Here is a 17,788-nt window from a genome sequence, read left to right as displayed (position 1 = left end):
ATTAGAATGGACGCGAGACACACTAAACAATTAAATTACACTTGAAATAATTGTTTCCTAAAGATGGTTTCTGTCATATCAGGCAGTTTTTATCACGATGATTTCATTTCAAGTGTTCGTTTTTTAAATAAGTTTAGTTTTAGTTCGTTATTTGATGTTATAAAAACGGGGGATGTGACTTCATGATTGACAGCTGAGACTGACGGCTTCTCTGAGTGAAGTAGTCACTAAGGCACTAACAGACTTTTTTCGGGATTTTTGGGAGGAAATTGGAGCTTTAGCTTTCATTTCTACATTTCCATAACTGTTTATTTCACACCAACATAATGAATTGTTCTGCATATGTGAGAATGTGGGCGGGCTTTTGATAATCGCGCCTCTACTTCCTCATCTCTACTGCGCAGACTCGGTCCCAAGATGTCAGCGCCGTGTGCAGCCTCCGAAAGCTTCAACTCTGGTCAGCGGAAGTCAATGAAGTCGCGTCGTCCATATTTTTTTACGGTCTATGGTGCAAACCAATAGGATGTGAAACAACAACAGATTCACGGTGGTAGCTACTTACAACTTTCAGCCTCTTGTGTGTCCTGCCTTTAGAGACAAACTTGATAGCAACCTGTAGACGCAAACCACAGTAAATCACACCTGCCTCACTGTGACATATGTCATTTACTAATATCAATTCTGAGAACATTTCTAAAGGTTGTTTGAATGAAGAGGGAAGAAAATGTCTTACTGGAAATCCATCAGACCTGGCGGTCCCAGCATACACAGAGCCAAATCCGCCACGCCCCAGCAATGGGCCCTTCGCATATGCTTCTGCAACATATAAGATCACAAGAAATGTCTTGAGAAAGACTTATTGCAGTATCTCAATCTATAAAAGAATGCTACTTTAATGCAGATTTTACATCAAAGATCTTGAGAATATTTTACAATGGCAAATCAATTAATAATTGAAAAATAACTTCTTTAATATGAGTCTATTCTGACCTGTGCGGGACCGATTGGCAGGTCTCTTATATGCGGTGGATGGGCTCCCATCATCTGGGGCTTGCTGGCTGTCGCTCTGCCTCTTCCTCTTCCTGTTAGCCTGATCTTTTGACACAGACGAGGCCAACTTGGAAGGCAGCGGTGCTAAATAGCCAGGTAGCTCTTGTGTCAGTGGCTGGGTTGGGTTTAGCAGAGGTTCCAGATCATGGTCACCACAGCCCTGTGTCCCAACCTCCTGACTAGCCGTCTGGATAAAAGCAGCACTCTTGGATCTGGAGCGACCTGAGGATGAAATATTTCATACATCAAATATACTTAAAGGTTCTATTAGTAATTATACATTTATAATCAATAATCAACGTCAAATTATGTTAAATTCTTTTTAACATAATCTTAACATAAACAAGGTCTTTAATTGCAGTTGAGCAACTTATAATTGTATAATTGCATTATAATAGTGGCAAGAACATTTTGAATTTTGATTTAAGAAAAAAGGCTTGCAGTTTGTTTAATTTACAAGGAATATAATACATGTGATCATTTAGCTGTGAAAAAAATGGGTTTAAATGGCTTAAGTTGCACACATTTCTTTACATCAATTAAGTTAAATCAAACAATGCACAAAATCAATCCATAATATACCAATAATAAACAAATAAAACAATTAAAACACTCACCTTTCGTCCTCGTCTTTCTCCCATGCGAGCCATTGAAAATCCAAACTTCAACAAGAAAATACAAAAATAAAAAAAAGAATTAAAAAATAAAACTCTCCTCAGAAATGCCAAGAATATATCAAATAAAACTCTTTCTAAAATAAGAAAAGAATAATAAAATGTGTCTCTTTCAAAGAAAAGAACTCCAAACAAAAACTCTAAAACAAGAAAATATCCTCCGAACTCCTTCAAAAATCACAATCTCTGCAAGGAAAATACTCTCCAAAAGTCTCTAAAGTCGCCTCGTCTCTCAACCAACAGATATCGATGGGTTTGAGTGTATTTATATCCAGTCCAAATTCATTTCACGCGTCGCCATAGTATGGCAACTAAAAGTCGAATTATGCGCATATGCACACCTGACGATCATGCGCTCGAGTACAGCAGCGCGAGCACATCTTGACTTTTTCCTTTTTCATTCGATGAACAGTTGCGACGTTAAATTATGTTTTTTGATATCAAATTAAAGTTGCCGATATGAGCTTTTAATGAGCAGGTAGTAGCTAATTTGTCCCCTAACTAACGTAAATTAATACGTGATGTCGTTTGTATTCAGATCACATGACTTTGCGTAATGCCCCTACCAAACGGCACATGAAATCACAATTGAATTAAGCTGCTATATATTTACATAAATAGCAATAACTAAATGTGTTCATAACTTTATTTATTAATCTATTTATAACATTTATTAAGAAACTAATCCTGTCCGAATAGTGCTTGTTATGATCCCATCTGATCTAACGTTACTCACCTATAATTGCTGCGGGGGAACGTCATCCTTCACTCATTTATTAAACTAAATTCATATATGGACTTTTTTAATTTTCGAGATGCTTTATTAATTTGGATTTCATCGATATTTTGGATAAATGTGAAAGTTTCACCTCACCACCCTCAACTGCTAACAGGTTTGATGACGTGTGAAGATACTGAAAGCTGATTGGCCTCTTGCCAATGATGGTTATGCGATAAAAGCTAATTAATTATTAGAAATAATAATATAGCTTATAATAAGAGAATCTCTGATATCCTCCCTTAATGCCTTTTGAGAGCAATTTGAAAGTGTCCTGCGAAGTGGTAAGGTCAACTGCAATAAACACATGAGTATTCTCCATTAGCCTGGGCTATGAATAATATTTTGGAAATTAAATGCAATTCCACGAATTAAAATAATTATTCATTTATATAATAAAACATCTAGGAAATAGGTTCTGTATAAACAAATAATCGATGTGTGTCGATGTCCATAAGCAGACATAAAAACTTTCAGTAGGTTATCCAACATAAAAATCACAAGATCACATTCCTAAAAATCACATTATATATATATATATATTAAAAAAAAAAATTAACGTCAAAATTGTTTAACATCTCACGAATGTTAAAGGAAAAAGTCAAGATTATGCTCGTGCTGAAGCTAAGTTACTCACGATTTGATTCGATATTTAGTTACCATAGCGACGCGTCTAATGAAATTTGAATGATAAACACTCGAACCCATCGATATCTGTTGGTTTGGATGCGAGGCGACTTCAGAGACTCGAGAGTATTTTCTGTGGTGAAATTGTGAATTTTGAAGGAGTTTGGAGGATTTCCGAGAGGAAACTTGTATTTTTTGAAGGCTATTTTATTTAAATGTTATATTCTTTGAGTTTTATATGAACGAGTTATTTTGGAAATAGTTTCGATTGTTTGTTTTTGTTTAAAACTCTCTGGGGAGAGTTTCATTTTTTATTTATTTTTTATTTATTTATTCTTGTTGGAGTTTGGAGGAGATTTCAATGGCTCGCATGGGTGAAGGACTAGGTGAGTGTTTTAATTATTCAGTTGTTTATTGGTACGTTATGTTGTTACGGTTTGATGTTGTGCATAGTTTGACTTAATTCATGTGTAGAAATGTGTGCAAGTTAAGCCATTTAAACCCAAATATTGCATAGCTAAATGATCACATATATTCATTGTAAATGAAACATTTTTTTTGTCTTTAATTAGGACAAAAATTTTTTTTTGACCTTGTCAAAATTAGGAAACTGCTAATTAAATGCAAGACGCAATAGAAAGTTGAAAAATAAAGGCTAATTTTACAATTATTTGTTGTGACCACTGACAATTGATTATTAATTATAAATATAATGTGACTAATATATAAAAAAAATATTTCAGCCTCAGGCCGCTCCAGATCCAAGAGTGCAGCTTTCACCCAGACGGCTAGTCAGGAGGAGCTACCTGGCTATTTAGCGCCTCTGCCCTCCGAGTTGGCCTTGTCTGTGTCAAAAGATCAGGCTAACAGGAAGAGGCAGAGCGACAGCCAGCAAGCCCCAAATGATGGGAGCCCATCCACCTCTGCCAAACGGTCCCGCACAGGTCAGAATAAGCTTACATTAAAGAAGTAAGCCTAGCCTATTCTTACATAACTAGATTCTTTTAAGTATATTTGATGTATGAAATATTTCATCCTCAGGTCGCTCCAGATCCAAGAGTGCTGCTTTTATCCAGACGGCTAGTCAGGAGGTTGGGACACAGGGCTGTGGTGACCATGATCTGGAACCTCTGCTAAACCCAACCCAGCCACTGACACAAGAGCTACCTGGCTATTTAGCACCGCTGCCTTCCAAGTTGGCCTCGTCTGTGTCAAAAGATCAGGCTAACAGGAAGAGGAAGAGGCAGAGCGACAGCCAGCAAGCCCCAGATGATGGGAGCCCATCCACCGCATATAAGAGACCTGCCAAACGGTCCCGCACAGGTCAGAATAGACTCATATTAAAGAAGTTATTTTTCAATTATTAATTGATTTGCCATTGTAAAATATTCTCAAGATCTTTGATGTAAAATCTGCATTAAAGTAGCATTCTTTTATAGATTGAGATACTGCAATAAGTCTTTCTCAAGACATTTCTTGTGATCTTATATGTTGCAGAAGCATATGCGAAGGGCCCATTGCTGGGGCGTGGCGGATTTGGCTCTGTGTATGCTGGGACCGCCAGGTCTGATGGATTTCCAGTAAGACATTTTCTTCCCTCTTCATTCAAACAACCTTTAGAAATGTTCTCAGAATTGATATTAGTAAATGACATATGTCACAGTGAGGCAGGTGTGATTTACTGTGGTTTGCGTCTACAGGTTGCTATCAAGTATGTCTCTAAAGGCAGGACACACAAGAGGCTGAAAGTTGTAAGTACCACCTTGAATCTGTTGTTGTTTCACATCCTATTGGTTTACACACACACACACACACACACACACACACACACACACACATCCGCATTAAGCCCTGGATTTAATGCAGCATTTGTCACTACAGGAAGGCCAGGGTCTGCTGCCACTGGAGGTCGCATTGATGACCCAGGTCAATTCAGCCCCTGCCAGCCCCAATGTCCTGCAGCTTGTGGAGTGGTTTGACTATCCCACGCACTACACCATGATCCTGGAGCGGCCTGTTCCTTGTCAAGATCTCCAGAGTTTCAGTGAGGAGAACAGCCCTCTTGATGAGAGCCTGGCCAAGAAAGTGCTGGTGCAGCTCATCACTGCGCTGAAACACTGTGAGAGCCGCGGGGTCCTGCACCGGGACGTCAAGCCACAGAACATCCTGATTTCCACAGCTTCACATGACATCAAGCTGCTGGACTTTGGGTGTGGAGACCTCCTAAAGGACTCAGCCTACAAATCGTTTGCAGGTTGGTTTGCATTACAGAAGGAAAGATCTCACTACATCACTCTGTGTGATGTTCTTATACATGGATATTTTGTGAACCAAAAGGAAACTTAAAGATAATTTGAGGCCTACAATTAGTTTGGACGGGAACCTTTTCAATGAGTGTTTTTTGGTCTTCTTGGGTTTTCAGGCACTCTTCAGTACGCCCCTCCGGAGTGGTTTCGTCAACACCTCTATCATGCCGGACCGGCTACTGTTTGGTCAGTGGGGGTGACTCTCTACAAAATCCTGTGCGGTTTTTTACCCTTCAGAGCTGCGTGGAGGGTCACCTCCAAAAGCAGACTGCACTTCCCTAGAGAGCTGTCTACAGGTAAGCGATAGCAAACATTCAGATAGAAAAACCATACAAAAACCATGGCCAGACAGAGAAGTTTGTTCTGTTGTGTTGCTGAAGGCAAGTACTGTGTTGTGTGTAACAGAGTGCCGTCAGTTGGTTAGCTGGTGTCTTAGTGCAGCGGAGGCAGACCGTCCCAGCTTAGACGACATTGAGCATCATCCCTGGTTACACTGAACAGGTGGCATTACACTTATCTGAAGCACAGCAGTCATGAGTTGGATTGAATTATTAGGGTCAGTCTAGATAACGGTTTTAATTATTTGTATAGGGTGACCAGGAGGACGGCAGAGATGGCTTCCTGACTGTGCACCTACAGAAAAGAGGAGGTAGGGTCTTTCTATGTGGATGCTGGAGGCAGCACCAGGTGAAACCAGAGCCCCGATGGGTTAGAGATCCGCCAGCTGGACAGAGTACAAGTAGCAAAATCTGTATTTCCCCCCCCCCAGTTAGAGTGGAAAAAGGGAGAAAACGTTTTCAGTACTACTTGGGACTACATTGGCCCACTTTATAGTGTATAAAAGTATATTTTTAAGTATACTTTAAGTGAAACAGCAGAAAACTAAGTACACAGCTAGTTTGCTCTTCATGGGTTCAATATTTCACTGAGTAACGTTAGGCAGTTTTGATTTATATGCTGTTTAATGGTTGATGATTGCCTTATTTCACATTGCCGTAAGTTGGTGTGACAAACACTCTTTAATATTGCTTTGCACTGACTTTAACTGTTTTTACTGATTCTCGGTTGTCTTCTTAACATACGACACAGGTGGCTGTGCTGCTGGTAGCATGCGCTAAAGTATCCTTGATCACTTGGAGTCTGCTATGTTGAATTACAAAAAATGACACATCTCTTTAGCCAAACATTCACATAATGAATCTTATAACCTTCCTATTATATCAGATCAAATGTGCATCTATTACTTGAAATGTTATGAACAGCAGCTACGCTAATTATTTTCTGTTTGCTTTTCTGTTTCTACAGTGGGATTGAGCCAGCTCCCGCCTCTTACGAAGATTTCAGATGACCCAACACCTGCGGAGATGACGCCAACTCTGAATCAACATACACAAATGCCAAATATTCGCTATATTGTAATCAATCCAATATGCTTTCCCAGATATATGTTTTGGCCATATACTATGTAACCTAATGGCATTTACAACAGAAAGCGCAAACATAGACACACACACACACACACACACACACACACACACACACACACATTACTAGGGTTGGCCGTCATTACAAAAATCTTATTTCACATATTATTTAATAATTGTATATGATTATGAAGATAGTATATTTCTCAATATAGCTATTTTGGTATCTTTGTTGTTAAAATAAGAATTAAGATGCTAATAACAAATACTAGGACAAATACAATAAGAAAGATTCAAAAGAAAACAATAGGGAATAATGAAATATTAAATAATTGAATAATAAATATAAATAATAAAACATGTCATAGTATGAAGGTAATATATACTTATTCTTATTAAATCTACTTAAGTTATTGAGTCAAGAGCAGTGAGTGATTTTCTCTTTCTATTGTTGTTTGATGAACATTAACAGCGTAAGCCAGCAGCAGCCATATAGAAGGCTGCTGTCACTTTAAGACCTGACGCACGATATTGACACACATCCCATTTCTCTTGGAGGTCGGAACTGTTTACGTTCACTAAAGACATATCCGTGTTCACCGCGTCAATATACTCACCAAGACAGGCGAGGCAGTTCTTTTTCAAGGATTTTTCACTCAAAACTATTTTGCACTTATTTTCTAATTTATGAATGATTTGTTAATCACTTGAACTCATATCAAATATTATTAGATATGAATTCTTTCATTCAAAGACACCAGGCGATCCATTCTCTTTTTTTCGACCTCATTATCGTCGGCACCAAGAAAAATTAAATCACATTATGACGTCACAAATCTCTATAATGTATTTAAAGGATTTTAATATTAGACTGCAAAAAATAAAAACATTTGAGTTATTATTAGAGTTACTGTTTATTCTTACCTGTTTGGTACCATTGACTTTTTTTAAGTTATTGAAATTTTATGTTTTTTGTTAGAAATAAATGATTTCTCTGTCTCCTACTTTGTCTTTTCCTTATTGCATGGTCAGATTTGTCTGTGCATATTTTGGCATCTTTTCAGCAGTGAGTTCATACATAAAGTGGCTATTGATATTTCATGTTATTGTTACTTTTGATACCAACATAATGTCACCAGATGTCACCAAAGTATGTCAAATGTTGAGGTTTTGCCTGTTTCAACTTACTGGAACAAATATTTGAACTGAAGTAAAAAATAAATATTACATAAAAATAAGCATATTTTACATGAAAAATATGATACTTTTAGAGGTAAATAAATTCAGAAATCTCCAAATAAATGCATACATTGATAGTTTTTATTTTATCGAAGATAGTGATATGAAGAAAAAAAAAATAGAATTACACCTGAGATATTCATGCCCAAATTTGTCCATGAAGGACCAAATAAGGGCTGCTGGCGTTTGAGGGTTAAATACCACCAACACGACGGATAACCATCCTCATACTTATTGGCCTGTTGCTGGTGCTGCTGAGATTGAGGAGAAAAAGAGCAAGAGGAACTTCTGGAAGTGGCTCCACTTGCCTTGTCGCAGAGCTGCCAAATATGACCTAGTTCAAGTTGAGAAGGAGTACCAGTGTGAGGCTGGATTATATCGAAAACTCACCAATTGTGGTAAAATCACATGAGCCTGTCCTGATGATACAAGTTTTGATTAATGGCAAAGTCATGGGAACTTCTGTTCTTTTTCCTTTTTAACAAAGAATCACTGTCCCTAATGCTGTCATCACACCAAACACTTTAGAGTGACATTTGTAAGATAACAAAATAAATTAACCCTTTAAAGCCTGACACATTAAAAAAATGGCAGAAAATTATATATTTTTGGAAATTAGATGTTTATTAAGCCTTGAATCAAAATCAAAAAAATTTTTTTTGCCAACTCATTTTGTTTATGATATATTTTTTGTATCACATTTGATACATCAGGCTTTTGGGGAACGTTTTGCTTACAACAGTGTAGACCTTATTTACAAAAAATCTATTATGCCTTTAACAGTTTGAAAACATAGAATATTTTAGGCAGTTTTTCTCTCTCTCTTTTTTTTTTACATAGATCTTTTTTCCAGATACAAATAATCTATTATGCCTTTAACATTTTGAAAACAGAGAACATTTTAGGCAGTTTTTCTCTTTTTTTTTTACATAGATCTTTTTTCCAGTCCTTTTATTTCACTTTGTGGTAGTCACGAAAGCAGTTTCTGTCTTTGTTGAGGCAAAGATGCACCTTGCACTTCTCACAGTACACATGCGAGAAGTGGTTGTTGGTGCAATGCTTGCATCTTTGTCGGGTTTCCCATGTTGGAAAATGATCCATGGCATCCCTTCTGATGGAGGTTGAAATTGTTTTTTTCTCCATCTGTATTCTTTCTTTTTAGCATTATCCTTCACCAAATGCTTTTTGAATGTGTCCTGTGTTGTTGGGACCTCAACTTCTATGCTGCTCTGGACTACACTTTCGACTTGATAATCTTCCTCGTCACTGCTGTCTGAGATTCCATCATCATGCATGGCCTGAGGAATCCATTCCTCATCATCATCCTCCTCCTCCTCCTCTAACTGCTCTAGGTCACTTGAATTGCCATCCATTATTATGTCGATTACATTTTGAAGATGCTTTTTTTTCTCTCTTCTTCCTCTAATCTTTTTGACATCTAAAAATACACATAAAAAATTGATGATTCCAGCATATTGAGTATAATTTTAGAGGAATTGTTACTGTAAAAATAACCTAAATGTATTGTAAGATGACATTGTGGTATAGGCATATTGTAGATTACATTAAAAAAAAATGTGACACGACTATTCAGGGATAAAGAACCTTATTCCTGCAGTTTTAAATTTAATATGTGCATTTTTAACACAATATATATTTTAATATGGCATTTCAGTCATTATTACCATTAATTGAATCATCCCAATATTGTGTGTGTTTGCATTGTGGTAGCACCATTAATACCTGCAGTATCAAATTTGATACACAATTTCCAACACGATTTACTTGTAATTTAACGATTCAAATATTAAGTAATTATGCATTATTTCAATTCAGAAAGTGTTAAATTAATTATATCAGGCGCAATCCAATATTATTTTTTACCTTAACAACTTGAAATTAGCCTTTACTTTCCTGCCGAAAGCGTCTGTCTTGATCCAATCGCAGTCGCCATTTTGAAAAGCTAAAAAATCACCCCTCTACTGCCTGCAGTACAGTGAAATTCCACAAGATGGCAGAATACACGTACCAAAATAGATACAATAGGTTTTCAAAGAAAGTATTGCTCTCACTGATTCAATATGTCTTAGAAACTCGTGTATCAAATGTGATACGTGTGGTTTTAAAGGGTTAAAGACTTTTGATCACATTATGATCAGAAGAGTGTCATTATCAAACATTGTATGAGACTTTAAATTCAGAATAAAATCGATTTGCAAGTCCCCTTTATTTATATAGTGTGTTATACAATACATATTGTTTCAAACAGCTTCACAGCAAATCAACAGAAAAAATACAGAATCGATGCAAACTTCAAATATGAGACAATTAAATTCTGCTGTAAAACAGCTCTAAAAATACAACAGTGTCATTATTCAGCTCAAGTCAGTTCAATAACTGTAAAGTTCATCAATTATGAAATGAGTTCAATTCAGCTCTAAGCTGCACTAGAGAAGACAATAGTGTCGTTATTCAGCTCAAGTCAGTTCAATGTAGATTTAGTTTTCTTAAATAACTGCCAATGGTGCAAAATTCATCAATTATCAAACAAAGTAGATTCAGCTATAAATGAGCTCTGCAGAAGACAATACTTTCACCATCCAGCTCAATTTAGTTCAATAATATGAGCCGTTTCATTTTTTTAAAAAGATTTTATATTAAGATATAAGTCAAAAATGCTGTTAAATAAAAAAACACTCTAATCTGAGGATACAATACATATTAATTGTATTCATTTGATTCATATTGTAGCTCCAACTTCTGAAGTTCTTCCAGCTGCTGAGGAACAGCTGGAGCAGGACGTCCTCCAACCCACGTCGACGCTCCAGTTAGTTTGGCTGTAGATGAAAACATGGAAAAGCTGGACAAGAATGATAAATATATGAGATTTAGAAAACATTTTTTATAATTATGATATATACAGTATATATAAAATTTGTATTTCATACTAACTAGAATTCTTTTAAAAGAACACATTTCAGGCGTTTAATAAATTTAGCCACGAGCTGGCCGAAGGAGGATTTGGCATTGTGTACACAGGGACTTGAGGTTTACATTTCTTCCACTCACAAAACATTGCAGATCTGTTTAGGATTCCTGATATGACTGACAGCTGTGAACATGCTAAATGTTAATTCTTTGTTTTGTTGATCAGGTGACTGTAAAATATTCAGTGAAGATGCCAAACATCTAAGTGGTGAGAAGGCTGCCCTCTCTGTCACTGTTTTCAATTCATGGGAAACCTCTTCTATCTAACCATCATATGTTATGCATTTTAGCCTGGTCAATCCAAACGCCTCTCCTTGGAGATTGGCCTGACATTAATGGCCAGCGTTCCTCACATAATTAAACTGCTAGACTGACAGGACGACACAGACCACTGCATCATGATCATGGAGTGGCTTTCGCCTTGCATGGACCTGTTGAGTTTCATGGACTTCCCTCAGAAGAAGCCTTGAGGAGGAGACAGCACGACGGTTATGTGGCAGGTCATTCATGCCGCTAATTTTTTTTATTGCTGAGAGAATGGTGTCTTCCACCAAGCCATTAAACCAGATAACCTGCTTGGGAACCAGGCCACCATGGAGTTGGTCAAATTGACTGATTCTGCCTTCAAATTCTTCAGTAGTATGTGTTATGAACCGCTTTATTTAGATTACAGAAACACATATAAAGTCAACATGCTGTGGAAATATATTGATCATCAGACAACATCTCCTTCCTCAAGGCACAAAAGCGTTCAGTCCTCCAGAGGCCAAATTCAATGGCAGGTATACCACGCAAAGCTGACGACAGTGGTCTGTCACACCCACAAGGTGAGACCTTCATCAAAGAACAAAGATGGACAATTTAAAAAAATTCATAGAAAAAAGATCAATCACTTCAAAGAGAGCAGGTTTAAAGTATAAGTTAATAATCAGACATCTCTCTCGTCTTTAAGCACAGAATGCTGCGACATGATTTGTGCTTGTCTGCAGTTTAAGCCTATTGTAGGCTATGCAAAGGCTAAACAAGCCAACTATAAGTGGTCACTGCTGTGATGGTTCATATTACACAATGATTATATGACTCCTGTCTCAACCTCAATGTACAGAAAATTGTTTTTACAAAGAGACAAAATTATCATAAATGTCTGTTTCTCACTGTTTCGTCTGTTTTCTTCTTGAGCACTCTCAAGTTCCCCTGACAGACCCATCTGCGAGTCCCATGATTGATCAACCGTGCTGTCTTTTTTTTTTTTCTTCGACAGACACGGGACCAGCCACGGAGTTCGCGAGCCCTGAGAAATGCTTGTGAACAACGTTGGTAGACAAACAACACCAAATAAGACTGACAAAACACAGAGCGCTCCGCTGAAGAGCAAAAAACTGGTGTGTGTATGCATCAGCGTCCCTTATGTATCTTCCGGGTATGCCGTCATCTACTACGTCATGACGCACCACCAATCAGATTGGCTTGATTTCATTCATACTTCAGATGCGTAACGCTGTGGGCGTTCCCAGAGTGTGTTGTCACTCGACGACGCAGTGTCTCGTTCCCTTCTCGGGGAACAAGGGTTATAGTCATAACCCGAGACGGTTTCAATAAGCCAAAAAGACAGAGCGAGGATGAGGAAAATAGATATTCAAAATTGTAACATTATCATGTACTTTTGAGGACTGTTAGAAACATAAAATGCATTAAAAAAATGAAAGAAACCCAGTATAGTAAAAGACAAATGCTATTAGAGAGTGGGATACTACAATTACGGTAGATCGTCATGAACTCAAACCGACTACATCTCATTAATTCAATCATTTAAAGATAAGAATTATTTTATGTTTGTTTAACATAAAATAATGTTTAACATAAAAGCAGTGTTTTATATGTTAGTTTAAAACACCAAAGTTGTTGCAACTATTTAACATTAATTTCAGGAATTTAGAGAAATATCATGAGCTTCATTATCTAAAAGCATTTATTTTTGATTAAAGCAAATGTAGGTTTCTCTTTTTAAATAATTTGTATAGCGTATAAAAACAATTATAAGTTGTGAGGTATATGAAATGAATATTGTTTAGCCTATAACAGAGAGCTAATACTGAAGGTCAGTTCAACCACGGAGTTACTAACCATATTTTTTGGAGAAGTACCTTATCTTTAGAATAACCATTTATGTCATTAATATTGCAATGACATTTAGTGTGGCTTAACTATCCACTAAGATTGTTGGTGTTTTATCCTACTGACTGGGTTTCCTACCCCCCCCCCCCCCCCCCCCCCCTTTATTAACCATCAAAACAAATACATTCATAATATTATTTATTTATTTAACCATAATTAGTTATGTAGTAAAACAAATTCAGCAAGTCCTTTTTTATGTTATTTTATTTACTTGCATCATTGGCTGGATGGGAGGCATGCTGATATTGGTGAGGAAGCTGGAGATAGGGAGGTGAGAGAGAAGAGGGTGAGAAAGAAAAGGAGGTTTTGGAGGAGGCTGGCCTGTTCCAATTTTCTTGCCTATAAGAGCTGGTGAGGGTGGCTAAGCTCAGAGTGAAAAAGTGGAGGATAGCCAAAAGGTGGAGCGGGACCTTCTAGGAGCTCCTTTGATGTATCACCTCTTGAAATTCTGTACATAAACATAATATAATCAATAGGATTTCTGTACATAAAAGTAAATTCATTACTACGGTCACAGTTTTGCAACAGATGCCCGAAGGCCGTTGCAAAGCCAGGGTGATGACTGACCAAGGTGGTGCCGGAGGGACAAGGGAACTCGATGGAGCCAGAGGGATCAAAGAGTAGCTGAGGGAACGACAAACCCAGGTGGAGCCAAAGAGTTGGAGAGTCGAGGTGGAGTCCTGGTCTTGGAGGGCTGAGGTAGAGTCAGGGGTTCAGGGTCCTTCATGGAGATATGAAACAAACATCACATGTCTATGAAAACATGAACATATGACTAGAAAAAACAACTGCTAGATTATGATGCATAAATGGTTATTTTGTTTTTAGATGTTTTTTAAAAAACGTATCAAATAACCCAATCAATCAGATCATTGTAATTGAACTGAAACTGTAAATAAACAGCACCCTACGTAGCTTTGCTAGCAGGTTAATAAACTCAACCAAACGCACCCTATATTAGATTAATCAGTGCAAGTTACCAACTCGCATCAGCACAAAAGGATGCGAATGCGCACGTGAACTTGGCCGTGCTAGTTTTTACACATTTTGAATGCGCTCTTCCCTTAACAACAACGCCCATACACAGGCAAATAAAGCATAAGATAATTTACAAAACTATTACAATTGTGTTCTCATTATAATGTTATGTACATGACAGATTGGCTCTGCACATCTTGCACTTAATTTTACTTTTCCTGATCAAAGTGACTGCGCGTTTTCGAAGGCATAATGAGAAACAACTTTAAATAAAACATAGGTCTACTGTTAAAAAACATGAGAACGAAATAACGTTGCTGCATTAATATCATCAATGCTTTTGAAAGAGAAATAGCCTATCTAAAAAGAATATAACCGTCTCAAATAAAAGGCATTTTTCTATCCTGATATTAGTCCTCTGGCTTGAATGCTCTGTTTCAAGGGGCGTGTCTGATGTGAGACTTCAGTGAAAACGGCCACTGTTGTGATTGGCTGACATCTGTGCATTTGAAATGAGTATTAGATTATGTGGCGGAGGGGGCGTGGTTTAGCGAGGTTTGCAAGGGCTGCTAGAGAGAGAGACGGACTGCATGTGGACCAGAGAGACCTTAGAACTGGAGAAAGATAGCTGAGAAAGTTTTATTGTACTGAGTTGTTGAGAGCGTAAGTTTATTTTCTTTGTATCTGAGAGTTCTGCATAAACACGAGTCCCAGTCACGCTGACCCTGTCGTCTTCCTCCTTATTCTACGAACTTTGTAACATGTGGAACCCCTCTCGAATACTTTTACTACGTTTTTTTTACCATTACAGCTGTCGAGAGGAACGGTTCATGAAAATGTTGATTATAGCATTATATTTAGATCTTTTCCTATCACATGAAAAGCTGCAGTGATGAGGATTGAGTACATAGACAGTCTGTTGATCGCGTGAATGCAGTGATCTCGTCATTGCAACGCGTTTTCTCTCACGAAATGCTTTCACCACAACTAACAGCAAACACAACATCGATATGAATACAGTAAGAGCCACGTTGTTCAGCATAACAGCGCCATTCGTTATAACAGCCGTTTGGGCAAGTGTGCAGATACACTCGCGACGTGTGATTCACAGCTCCGAACATTATAAAGAGAGTGTTCTTTGATTGCTAATCTACAGTGATGGGAATAACGGCGTTATAGATAAACGGCGTTACTAACGGAATTATTTTTTTCAGTAACGAGTAATCAAACAAATGACTGTTTCTCCTGTTACAACGCCGTTAGCGTTACTGAGAATAAAATGCGGCGTTACTATAATTGAGCTCACTGAAGCGGTTTTCTTTCGAACAGGCTCTCTGTCAGTAGGACTTGCAAAGTTTTTTCTTTCTCTGGTTGGTGTGTGTGTGTGTGTGTGTATGTGTGTGTGTGCATGCTATGCGTGTTTGGTACCGTCTATGGGTGGTACACTGATGATGATTGGTGGGTGGGAGACAAGGTTGAGGTTGATAGGTTGAGTTCACACACACACACACACACACACACACACACACACACACACACACACACACACACACACACACACACACACACACACACACACACACACACCTATGACACACACGCACACGCATATACAGTCACACACACCAAGTCCGACGACTTCAAATGTAGCTTTCGCAAACTGGAAGTATAAGCGCTAATTTTCCCTCGTTGAGGTGAAAGGTGTTTATGTTAAATGCGACTTTTATGCACATGAATAAAGAGTCTCTCTACGTCGGTGGCAAGTAATTCTAATCTAATGAAGCCTCACATCATCACATGCCGCCACAAAATTAGTGGCTAAAAACTCAGGAGATAACGTGAGCTCCACTACCAAAAGGAGTAGTACTGATAATATTTACACAATATTTACACTATAGTAGGTCTACTGATAATATTTACACAATATTTACACTATAGTAGGTCTACTGATAATATTTACACAATATTTACACTATAGTAGGTCTACTGATAATATTTACACAATATTTACACTATAGTAGGTCTACTGATAATATTTACACAATATTTACACTATAGTAGGTCTACTGATAATATTTACAATAATGTATTGAATTTGATAGGTGTCTCTCACATTGTCCCACAGCAACATTACAATAGTGTACATTAATATACAATGTTTTATAATAATAATTTATTCTATTTAGTGTCCAATTCATTCATTTAACATATTTAATTTTGAAAAAAAAAAAAAGTAACTCAGTAGTTACTTTCCCTGGTAATTAGTTACTTTTATAATGATGCAACTCAGTTACTAACTCAGTTACTATTTGTAAGAAGTAACTAGTAACTATAACTAATTACTTTTTTAAAGTAACGTGCCCAACACTGCTAATCTAGCATCTAATCACAATTTAAAGGGGTGGTAAAACACATTCTTTTGAAGGCTTGACTGTGTTTGTGGGGTGCACTGTAACATGTGTTCATGCTTCGTTTAAAAAAAAATTGCCTTATTTTTCATATATTTTACCTTTATTCTACACTGCTCTGTCCCTCCTTGTAAAACGGTCTGATGCTTTCCGGGTTGTATGAAGCCAGTCCCTCAAAAATACGCAGTGGGCTCTGATTGGTTAGCTGGCCTAGTGTGTTCTGATTCGCTAACCGCAGTGCACGGTTGTCGGAAACGTCACGCCCCTTACCTTACCGGAGGCTGTGCTTTGGTCGGCGTCAATAAAACCATATGAGATCATTTGAGTGAAGATGATCGAGCAGAACCTGTTCAGTCCTCAAGTGTAAAGACTGCGGATCTATAATGATCGCTACTGAATGGCACTTTAACTTTTGTATTTTTAGAACGATTATAGCCAAATATCTGTCGCAAGAACTATTAACCCAAAACGAACACTAAGCACTGGCTTTACTAGTAAGTTAGCCAAATCACACACAGAACCATGTTTAGCATGCCTGAAGATAAACAATACATAAAAGCTCTAATCAAAGAATCATTTACACTAATGCCAGGTTCGCTGTTGAGATTTTAACGTTAGTGTTTGTAACGATAGGTGTTCGTCGGATAACGTTAAGTATGAATAAGCATTTAACAGACTGGTTTGCAGAACAGCGTTGTCATCTGTTTACTTCCTTGCTACAACCAATTACAGGAAAACACATCGATGAAAAATAAATCAGACTTACAGGTTGTGGCCCGTAAACAGCTTCTGTTTGTAAATCCAGCTTTCAGGACAAGCCGTGGTGCATATCCTGTATTGAACTCGCGAAGTTTGTGGAAGTTTGTGTTGTCCTCCGTGAAATGTGCAGCGCGCGCGTCATGCATCCACACACTGGCAGTGTTTTTTTTCACGCAGCTGACGTTGTGCAAATCTGGCATTGAACTCGCGAAGTTTGTGGAAGTTTGTGTTGTCCTCCGTGAAATGTGCAGCGCGCGCGTCGTGCATCCACACACTGGCAGTGTTTTTTTCACGCAGCTGACGTTGTGCAAATCCGGCATTGAAATCGCGAAGACCCTCCCACCCTCCCTTATTTAATCTTCTCGGAGGAGGGGTTTATGTA

At 37.8% G+C, this 17,788-nt stretch overlaps 1 protein-coding gene across 1 annotated transcript; it reads left to right on the top strand.

Annotated features, from left to right (window-relative positions):
- Positions 1-3,499: 3,499 nt before the first annotated feature.
- On the top strand, positions 3,500-5,932 carry LOC307124161 (serine/threonine-protein kinase pim-3-like; the record flags this gene model as incomplete). The annotated part of the gene is made up of 8 exons (XM_079813209.1): positions 3,500-3,515; positions 3,873-4,073; positions 4,171-4,452; positions 4,627-4,709; positions 4,830-4,880; positions 5,011-5,383; positions 5,552-5,731; positions 5,841-5,932. 8 exons carry the CDS (start codon positions 3,500-3,502, stop codon positions 5,930-5,932), a joined length of 1,278 nt encoding a protein of 425 aa, XP_079669335.1.
- Between the last annotated feature and the right edge of the window lie 11,856 nt (positions 5,933-17,788).

Source organism: Gobio gobio (assembly GCF_949357685.1).
Source record: "Gobio gobio genome assembly, chromosome: 3".
NCBI classification, from domain to species: Eukaryota; Metazoa; Chordata; class Actinopteri; order Cypriniformes; family Gobionidae; genus Gobio; species Gobio gobio.
Note: the sequence above shows the minus strand (reverse complement) of the source record. Positions and strands in the feature narration are given on the sequence as shown.